Genomic DNA, 13279 nt, shown 5'->3' on the forward strand with positions numbered 1-13279 from the left:
TCTAATTGCACTTCTAATACAGGTAGGGTGAGTTTAAGTAATTAGTATACCCATTCTGCAGATAAGTTCACTGATTGTTGAAGACAGTGGCAGAGCTTGGAACAGAACTCCTGTGAATAAAGACTCTGTTTATAATAGTGTACAGTGACTTAGACAATCCAGAATTCTGTTGCATCACATGACACACTATTGACTACCGCTAAAATATTCATATTATAACTCTTGCATGGGATGTGTATTTAGTAAAATTACAGTACAGTTATGATGTCAAATTCATTCAGTTTTGTCAAATAGCCATGGATCCCAGTGTCTTGGAACTCTCAGAATAGAACAACAACGTATCAATTGACATACTGCGTCAGACCAGTGGTCTGTCTTGTCCAATAGCCGATCTTGAGCACTTCCAAGGGAGGTGAATGGTGGATAGTGATAGAATAACTTGACAATAGCAAAAGTTCCTAATCCATCAATTAGTGTCTGTTTTATGCCCTGAAATGTAAGTGTTTATATCCTTTCTAAAAAGTAATCTTAATATTATCTAATGTAACCTTCCTGGGGATGTTAACTTAATGTAGAGCTGGAGCTGCAACAATATTTGTAGTTACTGATTGAAAGATGTTCTCTAGTATTTGAAAATAAAATACGTTTAGGTTACTTAATTTAATGGCCAACTTAGCTGAATGTTGCAGCATTTGGTTGAAGGCTTGATCCCCACTTTCAAACATTTGATCATTAAATCATAGGAGTGGAAGAGACCTCAAGAGGTCTTCTAGTCCAGTTCCCTGCATTTAAAGCAGGAATAAGTATTATCTAGAACATCCCTGACAGGTGTTAGTCTAACCTGCTCTTAAAAAAATCTCCAATGAAAGAGATTCCACAACCTCCCTAGGCAATTTTTCCCCGTGCTTAACTACCCTGACAGAAAGTTTTTCCTAATGTCCAACATAAACTGCCCTTGCTGCATTTACTTCATGTCATAGCCTCACAGGTTAAAGAGAACAAATTTTCTGCCTCCTGATTGTAACACCCTTTTATGTACTTAAAAACTGTTATCATGTCCCGTCCCCCCCAGTCTTCTTTTCTCCAGACTAAAAGAACCTAATGTTTTCAATCTTCCTTTATAGGTCATGTTTTCTAGACCTTAAGTCTTTTTTGTTGCTCTTCTCTGGACTTTGATCACATCTTTCCTTTGCCTAGTAGCTCTAGTTATTTTATTAAATGTTCAAGAAGAATTATTACTTTGACCAACTGAATGAAAGTTTCAGACAGTTGGCCAATGCAACAGTATGACTATGACCCACATACTAGTGGGGCTTATTCACTCAACAGTGAAATGTAGTCAGCTCAGAGGTGGAACACAACAGCCATTTTTATGGCAGCAACTCCAGAATTTGTATAAGGGAAATTGCAGACATAACTTTAATTGTTATTTTATGGGTATTCAAGGTAGGCTGAAATTAACTACCCAAGTATCAACACTTTGGCAGGCAAATGCTGTTTTACTTGCCTAACTGTTAATCTGAGCATTCAAATTAAGGATCTGTTAATCCTATCGAGATGATTTGAGTTTAAAAATCTTTTTTTCATCCTCCTCTGACTTCTGCAGTAAAAGATGGGTGATTGGCTGTGTGTGTGTAATTTTGTAGCCTGTCCATTGATTTAAGATTGCATTTACCAGTTCTGTTCATGGAGAAGAGAGTTCTGTGTTCCATGAAAATCACAGAAAATTTGATTAATTTACAATGAAGGTCAACCCTATAACACCATGAATGGTGAAATGGATGCTTTGGAAAAGCATGAGCAAGATTTACAAGGTATTGCAATTTGGTTTGGTTCAAATAAATGTCTCTATATGTCTAGATGCTTTTTACATTTTGGGTACTGGGATGGGAAAATCAGAAAAAGAGTTTCTCACATGATTTTTAGCACGTATGGATTTCAGATAGGTTGGAAACAACAAAATACAATCTTCCTTGCTGAATATTCAAGCTGATGTTTATGATCTTAGCAAAACCGGGAAGTTCAGGGGCACACAAATTAAAAAAAGCCTATCAAATCACCACAAAGTTTCAGGTTGAGCTCATCTTTAGAAATAGGGTTTGGGGTCAGCCCTGATTTTATCCAAACGGTCTCACCCATCCCTTTGGACACTGTGAAGAACTACAGGTTTGTTTTTTTTAATGGGACTAGCTCTATGAAGCAATGTTAGTGTCTTTCTGAAAAAAATTAGCAGAGTGGATATGGAGGATCCAGCAACTGAAGGGACCTGAGGAACTCCTTACAGAAATTATTTCTTGTATATTGTTGTTTCTGGTTTCAGCCTGCATAGCCTATAGAGCCGCTTCTTAATCAGGGTAGGGGCAGTTTGGTATTGAGAGCAGCAACGTATCACCAGATCTGCCCAAAATTTCAAGTGGACTCCATGGCTTTCAGGGGAGAAATTAAAAAAGAGGAACACCATGTTCATTGTTATGGAAACGTTTTTTTAAAAATTCAGCAGATGATGAAACAGTTACGGAACGGCTGTCTTGATATTACTTTTCTTTCATGATCTTACCCCTAGGTCTGCAAATGGCCCATCATACAAAGCCAACTGAGCAACTCGACACCTGTCTCTGTTTGCAAGTGTCTGGGGCGTGCTGTAGCCTCCTCTCAGTGCATTCTCCTCAGCAATCAGCGCTTCCAGCTCTGGTGTGGCTCCTCCTGTTACCAACGTCCGTATCAGTGTGAGGATATTGTCATTGAAGTATGTCTGCAGAGATAAAAGAAAGCTCTTTAAGCAAACACCATTAAAGTCACAACTGAAGACATCCAAATTACAACTTTTCTGGGTTTCTGCTGTTTAAAGTTCTTGGCTGTCTCTTCAAATAATTTTACATAGAAAATGAAAAGACAGCAGCCTCCAATTACTCTATTTTCTTCTATCCCATTAGGCTCCTACACTAGATCCTGCCTTTTAAACACCAATTCAGGCTGATTTTTATTAAAGAACAAAAATTTGAATGATTTATGTTTCCTATAATTGGTGTTAGTAGTGATGCAATGACTCCTTTCTTTCTCATTGCCTTCATGTCTAATAACAGGCTTTAGGACATGTAATTGTAAAATTCAGACCACATTTAAAGCTTACACGGGCTAGACTGCCTTTTTATACTTGTCACCAATTCGTTGGGGAGCTGCCTTTGTGCTGCAAATGTCATTACTTATTACTGTGGCTGGACTCTCGCAGTCTAACCGATATATTGCACTAAACATCTTATTACGAGACTTGACAGTGTTCAGACATAAGCATGTATCAATTAAACATTTTGAGTTCATTCCAGATAAATGTATGATGAGTTTGGGATCCTGGTGGTCCTTTTAAAAAACTCTAGGGTATAGGGTAAGTGTGGTTTATTAGGGAAGATTTACTCCACACTGACATTTTGCCAGCATCTGTAGCATTGTCTGTCAGGCAAACAATGGACATTTTAAATATTAATTTAATGCCAGATGAATGACTTTCAAGTTCATTTAAAAGTATACTGGTTTAGTTCAAAGATACTCAGTTAAATATCTACACTATACAATGTGTGCTGACAATATGCACTGTTTAAAAACATAATACTCAAAAAACGACCACCACCAAAAATCAGCCCCTATTACTTCCAATCCTACTGATATGTAGTGTTTTTAGAAGACTTGCGCATCATGAAGCAGATAAGGAGAAAAAGATTCATATAAATCTCTTGGGGGCAAAGGACTTGCCTTATTGCCTACTGCGGAAGTTAGACCAGATGACTATTAATACTTAGTCCTCAAATTGTACTTTTCATCCACAGATCTCAGTGCTCACTACAAAGACAGGGAAGCATCACTATTTACATTTCACTGACGGGGAAACAGAAACATATAGAGGTGAAGTGACTTGTCTTAGATCACACAGCAGGTCAGAGAGTAGAGCTAGCTTCTAGACCAATGCTTTAACCTCATTACCTTCAGCATTGGACTCTCATAATCTCAGTTTTATTGTTCAGATGTGACCACCATGACATTTTTTTCATCTCAATAGTGAGTTGTGATTGCTATGAAAACTTCATTTTCATGACTTCAGGCCTCTGCTGTTTTATACACAGACATGTCTAAATTACAAAAAAAAAAAAAAAAAAAATCCAGTCTAGATAAATACAGTGTATTTAGTGGAACAAAATAACCAGAATTGTCCGTTTATATACTCCTAGACAGTTATTACTGTGTTATGCCTACTGTATGCATGTATTTACCTGATTGATCAGAATTGCCCCTAAATATGATAATCTAAGGGGAAGTGGGGCATGTAATTAAATGTTTAAAAATTGGAAGCAATGAAGGAGGAAAAGTACATTTTATGATCACTTCCAAGGGGGTATGATTACGAGTAATCAGAAGCAAAGGAGAATATTGGGTGGGAAATCCTGAATGATAGGATTACAGTGATAGTATTTGATACATTATGACAGAATTGGTGGGATAATTAGAGGGTACAGCTTGTTCAGGAAGGAAAGTAAGGGAAGAGGTGCTGCATTATACATCAAGGATGCATTCACTTGTTCTGATGTCCAGAAGGAGGTGAGAGGCAGACCAAAGTGTGTGGGGGAAAACAAGCTCGACAAGGGCCTACGATAGCACAGGAGGTGGATGAGGCATTTCTAGAACAAACAACAGAAATTTCCAACACATGAGACCGGGTAGTAATGGAGGACTTTAACTACCCAGACATCTGTTGGAAAAGTAAGATGCCAGTAAGTTTTTGGAATGTGCTGGGGACAACTTCTTGCTTCAGAAGTAACCAAGTGGGCAGCCACTTTAGACTTGACTCTGAGTAGGAAGAAGCTGGTTGCAAAGTTGAAGACAGTTTGGGTGAAAGTGACCAGAAAATGATGGCATTAGAGCAACAGCATAAGGACAACGGCCTTCGGACTAACTGCTAGCTAAGGTCCCAAGGGAAGAAAATGTAAGAGAAAAAGGAATTGAGGAGAGCGGGCAGTTTTTATTAATGGCAAATGCTCCAGGTGCGAAGGAAGAGACCAACATATCTCCATCAGGATCTCTATCATGATCTAAAAAGGAATCCTACAAAAAGTGTAAATATGGACAATTTGCTAAGGCTGGTTACAAAAGAATAGCACAAGCATGTAGGGACAAAATCAGAAAGGCTAAAATGAATTACATCTACCAAGGGACATAAAAAGCAATACAAAGACCAAGAAAAGTGTAGGTCCACTACTTAAGGAGCACTAACAACTAAAGACTGAGATGTTTAATGCTTATTTTGCTTCAATCATTACTATAAAGTGTAATGGTGACCTTAACAGCAAGGAGGAAGACTCACAATCCAAAATAGGGAAAGAGCAGGTTAAAGAACATTTAAATTGGCAAACCCTGATTAAATTCACCCTAGGGTACTTATAAAACTAGCTGAGGTAATCTCGGAACCATTAGCAATCTATCTTTTAAAAAAGGGACTGGTGGAATTATAGACCAGTCAGCCTAACTCTGATACCTGGAAAGATATTGGAGCACAATCAGTTTGTAAGCACCTAGAGGATAATAGGGTTATAAGGCATAGCCAGCATGACTTTGTTAAGAACAAAACATGCCAAACCAATCAATTTTCTTTGACAGGGTTACTGGGCTAGTGAAGGCAGGGAAGCAGTTGACATGATAGCTCTTGATTTTATTAAGGCCTTTGCCACGATCCAACATAACACTCGCAAATGCGGTCTAGATTAAATTTCTATAAGGTGGGTGCAGAACTGGTTCAAAGACCAAGAGTAGTTATCAAGGGTTTGCTGTCAAATTGGGAGGTGGGGAAGTTGTATCGAGTGTGTGGGGGGGTCTGTCCTGGATGTGGTACTAGTCAATATTTTCATGAATTACTTGGATAATAAAGTGGTCATTATACTGATAAAATCTGCAGATGACACCAAGCTGGAAGGAGTTGCAAGCAATTTGGAGGACAGGATTAGAAGTCAAAAATGACCTTGACAAATTGGAGACTTTGTCTGAAATCAACAAGATGACGGTCAGACGAGTCCTAAACTTAGGAAGGAAAAATCAAATGCACAACTACAAAATGGGGAATAATTGCCTGTGGTAGTACTGCTGAAAAGGATCTGGGGGGTTATAGTGGATCACAAATCGACTATGATCCAACAATGTGATGCAACTCCCAAAAAGAGTAATATAGTTCTAGGAGAGTCACACGTAAGACACGGGAGGTATTAGTTCCACTCTACTTGGCACTGGTGTCCAGTATTGTGTCCAGTTCTAGACACCACACTTTAAGAAAGGGGGGAGGCAAATTGGAGAGCGTCCAGAGGATAGCTACAGGAAAGATACAAGGGCTAGAAAGCTGGACTTTTGAGGAAAGGATTAACTGGGCATATTTAATTTTGAGACAGGAAGACTGTGGGGGAGGAGGAACTGATAACATTAGGCTGAGAATACAACACTCACTTCACTAAAGAACTCATGTTAAACTGTGAAGCAATGGCAAAAGAATACATTAAGTCTTGCACCTGTCACAAATGTTTCCAAGTAAGAGATAATAGGCCTTATTCTGATCCCAGGAGCAAGCCAATGGGACTCAATGGATTTACAGTGATGTAAAATTGATCCAGTTCAGAGGGGAATTCGGCCCGCTGTCACAGGAGAATGGTCTCCCACTGCTAGACAAATGTCAAGGCAAAGCTAAAGACATTTATTTGGAAAGCAGACAACATTTATCTTGGAACAATAGTTTACTTTGGGTTTCACACCATGACTGATGTGGATATTATCATTTAATTTGATAGATGAGTGCAGTTTTTGTTCGTGCTGCCGTCGCTGAATAAAAATATTCTAATTTTGAGAATGGACGCCTGTCCTGCAAGCAGAAAACATCCTAGGTGAACAGGAGTCTAGCATGCCTTCTGGATGGTTAGAGATTGTTAACACTGCCTAAGCCTGCATGCTCTCAACTCCCATGAGACTCAGGCCCTCCTTCAAATCTTTCCACTATGGAGATGGGGCGCCTGCTGCACCTCATAGGATCAGGCTCTAAAAGGTTAAAAAAAAAAATCTGACCCGGCTGATTTCCATTTCCTTTGAAATAATAATACACATAACGTGAGAGTGATGTGCTCACTCTGCAGGTGGATACAAGGCCTGGATATGCCAGTACTTGTGCGGGAACAATGTGTTGAATGAGTGCTGTAGCATTAAAACTAACAAGCTACTTTTCAGTAACAAATGCAAATTCCTTTTGTTAATTGTATAATCATCACTGAAAAACACTTCTCTGCTGCTGTTACTACCTGTACCCCGCATTGGATGTCGTGATAACATTATTATACCAGTATTATACATGCATTGGCTACAGTGCTGAGTAATGGGACTGCATTATAGACGCCACACCGTAGGGTAATTGACAGGCAACTGGATATCTGAGCTAGCAGTGCCACCTAGCCCATGTGACTGAATTCTGTTGCAGCTGGTTTTGAGTGTAAGTGTTCTGAGACTGCTTTAAAAATGGTTGAACAAACTGGAAAGCATCATTACCAAAGCTTATGTTTCACAGTTAATGCTGTCAAGCCTTTTAAACTAATTGGTCTTTTACAGAAAATTTAACTGAAAATTAACACATCTTTTAATAACATTGCTTTAATTTTAATGACATTTTGCCTTTCGTTTATAGCTACTCTAAAATTGTCATTTTCCATGTCATAGCTGCCATTTTTTTATGTTTGCTACTTTAAAGGAAAAAATACAATAGTTATTTCGCCTCCATTTCAGGCAGATATTTTAACTTGCTTGTTTTTCCTTACAGGATGCATTTGTTTCAAGTGAATACATATCCAGATATGGGGAATTACAGAGCTAAACTCATTAACCAAATCCTGAACAGGCCTGGGGAGAGGTCCAAAGCAAAGGTGAAAGAACAATCTTTTATATTGTATTACATTTTAAAAATACCTCCCAGACTATTAAGGGATATTGTGAATCCTCTGGGTAAAGGGGATGTTTTATTACCTGCTAATCCTTCTGAACAGCAGGATACAAAAATAGAAAAGTCTTATGTTTCAAAATGTCCATCTCATAAGTTAAAACATTTCCTTTTCTGAATAAATGAGATTGTAAAGGACCTTGGGGGTTCTACTGCAAAGTTGCCTTTAACTCTTCACCCCTCCCCGTCCCCATGTGAAATTTCTGTTTGTATAAGGGAAAAGGGGACGATAATAGAATACATTTTTTTAAAAAAGTAAGGTTCTAACAGAGACCAATAGATGCCAGGAAATTCAAAGTTAAGTCTCATGATCTGGCTCTGAATAGATGCTTTTGTACTGATGACATTCCCTGAAGCTACACCAATCCTGCTACCAGTGGTATGTATAGAAATAATGCTGAAGCTCTGTATGGGAGTATTTTTTGTAGCATCATTACCAAAATGAATGCCAGACAGAATCAAGGTGTCTGGGAACCACTTCACAGCGATAAAAGATGCTTATTGGGACAAGTGGCATTTTTGCATCCTGCACTTTATTTTGCCTTCTATAGCTACAGACAATGGCCAAGACTTTCAAAAGTCACTAGTGATTTTGGGCGCTCAACTTAGCACAGCTTAGAGTTGGCCTGATTTTGAGAGGGTGGCACTAAATGGAGCCTGATTTTCAGACTCCTTCAAGATATCTTAAGTCTCATGATTTTTGAAAATCTTAGCACGTATACCTCATCCACAAATGCACTGTGTCTGAGAGAAGGTTATTTGTAACCTGGGCTTTCTAACCAACTTACATTTTGCTGTAAACAAGTGTATTGTGAGAACATGATTTGGTTAACAGGGGCAGCCCCACTACAAGAAGAGCAGTATATGTATATAGCTTTCCATGCATTTGCATTTGGTTGTAGATGTGTAAGGCAAATCAAATACTTAGAACAAAATATAATGAAAAACTCTAGCAGAGGCCTATGTCTATTCCAGAGACATAGCAAAGGTTAGGCAGCCCTGTTTAAGAATAGCTTTTGTCATACTTAAAATCTGTACCAGGTGAAATGTTCAGTAAAGTAAAAAGTACTTCCTCATTATCAGTAACTAAACCATTCTTGTCTGCATGCCCAGTGTTTCCTGAAGATGCTAAGAAACCTGCAGAGGAAGGTTTAATCTGTAAATGAAGTTGTCTTGTGCATAGTTCCATCGTTGCTAAAGATAAGAAAGAAACACAGATGGATGGGCCTTATTATTCTCTTACTTTATCCCTGTTTTACACTGGCATTATCATCATATGCCGGACTTCCACTGAGTAAGTGAGAGGAGAATGTGAGCAGTTCACATACGTGTGTTGCGTCCAGTGCAGTGGGTTTGCATTACTAAGAATTTAATTACATTCTGTAGAGATCAAGGGGTAAAATTTAATTCTAAAAAGCAACTAAAAAGAAGGTGCACTACTTCCCCCTTTCACAATGAAAAACTTCACAGCAGAGGGCACAGTGGGAGAAAACAATATGTACCTCCTGCAACCCCCCCTTTACTATTCCTCTGCTAATCCCAGCCTTTCCCCTGCTAATATAGCTTTTGCCCAACCATGCAATACAACAAACACCAATTACAGTCCTACTAGCTTGATGGGTTTTCCCCATCGACTTAGTTGCAGTCAATTTAGTAATGAAATCAATATAGTTGATGTCATCTTGAAGACCCTACTCAAGCCTCAAAGTGCGCTGGCACGTGACAAATGACTTAGAGAATTGCTGTGGAGCTAGTGTAGTGAAAGTATGACTCAGGCTGGTCCCACAGTCCTGTAAAATATTTTGGGATCAATGCTTGAATTCAGGCAGTAGAAGTAGAGGTTGGGTCACAAAAAGCAAACTGTCAGGCAAAGTGGATACTACAAAGCCAGTGGATCAGGTAGTGGGAAAGTGTGTGGGAAAATGTGGGAAATGTGTGGGAAATGACAGGATGCCTGTTTTTGGGTAGAGAAAAAAATGTGGAGCACCTCCTCTTCCCAATAGAGGCACAGGAGAAAAGGAAGGATGGACATCTCACCCATCTGAGAGCTAGACGAGCAGGGAGAGTTCCTTTTGCACCCTATAGCTTAGACAGCAGAAACTCTTCCAGGAGTGGAGGAGAGAGTGACCCTGCCCACATCAGCAAAGCAGTAGGAAGAGGAGACAGCATTGGTATAGCAAATGAAGACTGGCAAATCATTCTGATAGGGATTCACTCTGATTAGTATTTCTTCTGTTTCTTTCCCTTAAGTCAGAATTCTCTATTTCTGGCATCACAGTCATTTCCCTGACTTCAGATGGTGGTGCCCCATCTTAACCACTTAAGAATGAATGAAGTTTGACAAAGAATTTTTGCAGAAGAAAGAGTTCATGAACAGATATGTCATCGGTAGCTAGATATTTAGAGGGGAAAATAATCACATTTACTTTGTGAAGAATAAACTGACTGTGCTCAAAGGAAATGTTTCTAAATTGTAATTCTCCATTGTGAGTTATCTAAGCATAAACACAATTATTCTCTCTTCTAATTTATCTTTCTAGTGGTTGCACAATAAAGCGATGGTGTGGTGTCTGCAACATTGCTATCTGTTACTCTGGGAATGCCTGTAATAAATAAAAGGATTAGCCTTTCAATAAGTGAAGCAACAAACAGCAGGGGTTGAATTATGAGACAGTCTTTGGATGGGGATGCTTAGACACCTGATTAAATGGAAATTTTGGGAAGGGAGCTACAGAAGAAAAGAAATCAGTGAAATCTAAATGGACCTGATGTTTAAATGTTGACTTGGAAGGTTGATATTTTGGCTTCCATTGTCTAGAAAGCTCTCAATCATATTTTCATTAGCTGCTTTTGATAAATCAATTTATCATTAGAGTTCCTCAGTGTCCTCCTAATACTAAAACTCAGTTTCATTCAGGAATCTTCTTAGTCTGGTAAGGTGAACAGCTTTCAAAATTCCCGTTTGGGACCTTCATATTTAAGAGCTCCAAGGTATTACATGGAAATGCTAAACCTTTTACCCATACAACTTTTATTCGTGAAAATTTAGAGTTAGAGTTTGGTTGGATACTTATGTGGACTTTCTCAATGTGTCAAGTCTTCAAAATTTGGCTGATGACTGACTCACAAGAACAAGGTATCTCATAAGATTACTGTTACTTCATGCTCCTTATTGGAATGAAATACCATGAAAATAGATTACCTCATGACATCTATCTCAAGCTGCGGCTGGAATGGACAGAAGTGTAGTAAGAAGAACAGGAGGACCTGTGGCACCTTAGAGACTAACTAATTTATTAGAGCATAAGCTTTTGTGGGCTATAGCCCACTTAAGTTAAAAAAAAAAAAAAGGTTAACTGAACTTTTTTGAACCATCAAAAGTTTGGTTTCACTTTTAGGTGAAGGTTAGAGTTGGCTCTTATAAAAAAAAATATTGCTTTGCCCACCTCCCGTATTATTTGGGGCTTAAGCCAACTGATCATGAAACTAAATTCAATAGGATATTCTGAAAGTTTAGGTTCAACTTTACAAAGGACTCTCAACCAGCCCCTAAGTTTGCATCTACAGCTTTAGGCATGCACAGTCATTTTTACCCACAAAACAGATTTTATGTGCACAAACAGCATATTGGTCGCACAGGCAAATATCAGTTTATATGCACAACTGCCTTTCACATGGACAAACTGTCTTTAGCACATGTAAACCAGGAGGCCTTTAATGAGTTTGATTTATTTAAATTCTATTTTTAAATCAAAGCTGGAAACTAACTTTTTTCAACAGACCCTGATCAGGATCACGAAAGACATTATTAAAAAACATAATTTACGAAGTAATCATATTATAACAGCTGATACTGCAACAAAAGAGTCTTCTGAAACAGCTGTAGTTAGGATAATCAGGAGTAAACATGGTCTCCAAAGGGATACTCATTTGAACACTTTAAAATCAGAGGTATAGTATAACAGGCCTGCTTAATGGAGCTTATCATAAACAACATTTCATATTCTCCTCCATTAATTACATCCCTCTTGCATCTTAGTCATCTACCCCGAGAGGTCTAGTTCCATTGAAAAGTATCAATCTGGTAATTGCTAGTGTTAGTTTCCCAGTGTTTCTATAAAAAACCCTTAGACTGCTTGCTTTCCATTTGGTCCATTTGCAAAAAGCTGCTCCAACATTAATCTGCTGGCACATAAAGTGTACAAAGTTTTTTAAATGGAAGTTCTTTAAGCGAGTGCCTAAACCAGTTAAAAATGGACCCGCTCTAGGTTAAAGTAGAGACTGATACCCTGTCTGTATTGAGAGAGTATTCTCTGTCTGATTTTAAAATAAAAGAGGAAGACTATTTATTTGCTACGGATGGCCAAAAACTGGTTTAGGCAAAATAGCTGCTTACTTTGAACTCCACTGAAACTCAAAATAAACCTTATACAATCCTGTTTGGTTTTTAACCAATTTCAAACTTTGAAACACCCACGTCAATTTTTTTATATTTTTGCATTCTTGGTCCCAGATACAAGCAGGAATATCAGAATAACCTGACAGCACGCTCATGCAAATTCAGACCCAGAACTGTGACGTAGCCACTCTTTCAAGAAATCCCATTTCCATTGATTTCTAGCCCACTTTTGCAGACCCACGAGGGTCAACTGGTTGAATTAAGCTTTGCAGAAGCATTCAAGCTTTTGTCCGCTGACCTGATCTAATCTAAAGCTTTTGTTTGTTACCCGTCACTATGAACTATCACTTTATTGATGGAGTACAAAAAATAATTAGAAGCTGTAAAACGTGTAAAATACTGAACTGTCAAGGTAGTTATGTTCTGCAAGAAGACAATTTTCATATTTTAGAGATAATACCCTAAATTTCCAATGGTGACTAGTGATTTTGAGTGCTTCCATTTTTGGAAGGCCAATTTGAGACACCCTGCTGCAAGCCATCAGACTTTCAACTGTTTCTGAAAATAGTGTGCATCCAAAATCACCAGTTGCTTTTGAAGTCTCAGGCCAATATACATACCCTAAGATCTGAGAGATTAGTTGTTACAGAGTCTCAGATCCAGCTCCTCAAAGGTCTTTCAGTGCATAACTGCAACGGACAATAGGAGTTATGTGCTTAAATACCTTTGAGGGGAACTGGGGCTCAGTCCACATCCAAAGTAATCATAGCGTATGAAGGTCTAGGTAGGGGAAGGTATCTTGTCCGTCCGGCTGCATGGTGGCAATGGAGCTGCTACACAGCATCAGCCTCCTATGGTCTGTCTGATGGGGAAGG

General features: G+C 38.7%; 1 protein-coding gene across 26 annotated transcripts in view; it reads right to left on the bottom strand.

Annotated features, from left to right (window-relative positions):
- KCNMA1 (potassium calcium-activated channel subfamily M alpha 1) overlaps nt 1-13279 on the bottom strand; it is an 855266-nt gene that overhangs the window by 20050 nt on the left and 821937 nt on the right. For all 26 annotated transcript variants that reach the window (XM_073353218.1, XM_073353215.1, XM_073353216.1 and 23 more), the window contains one exon: nt 2558-2752. In XM_073353218.1, the coding sequence (XP_073209319.1) occupies nt 2558-2752 (195 nt within the window). The remainder of the gene's footprint in view (nt 1-2557; nt 2753-13279) is intronic.

Source organism: Lepidochelys kempii, chromosome 7, assembly GCF_965140265.1.
Source record: "Lepidochelys kempii isolate rLepKem1 chromosome 7, rLepKem1.hap2, whole genome shotgun sequence".
NCBI classification, from domain to species: Eukaryota; Metazoa; Chordata; order Testudines; family Cheloniidae; genus Lepidochelys; species Lepidochelys kempii.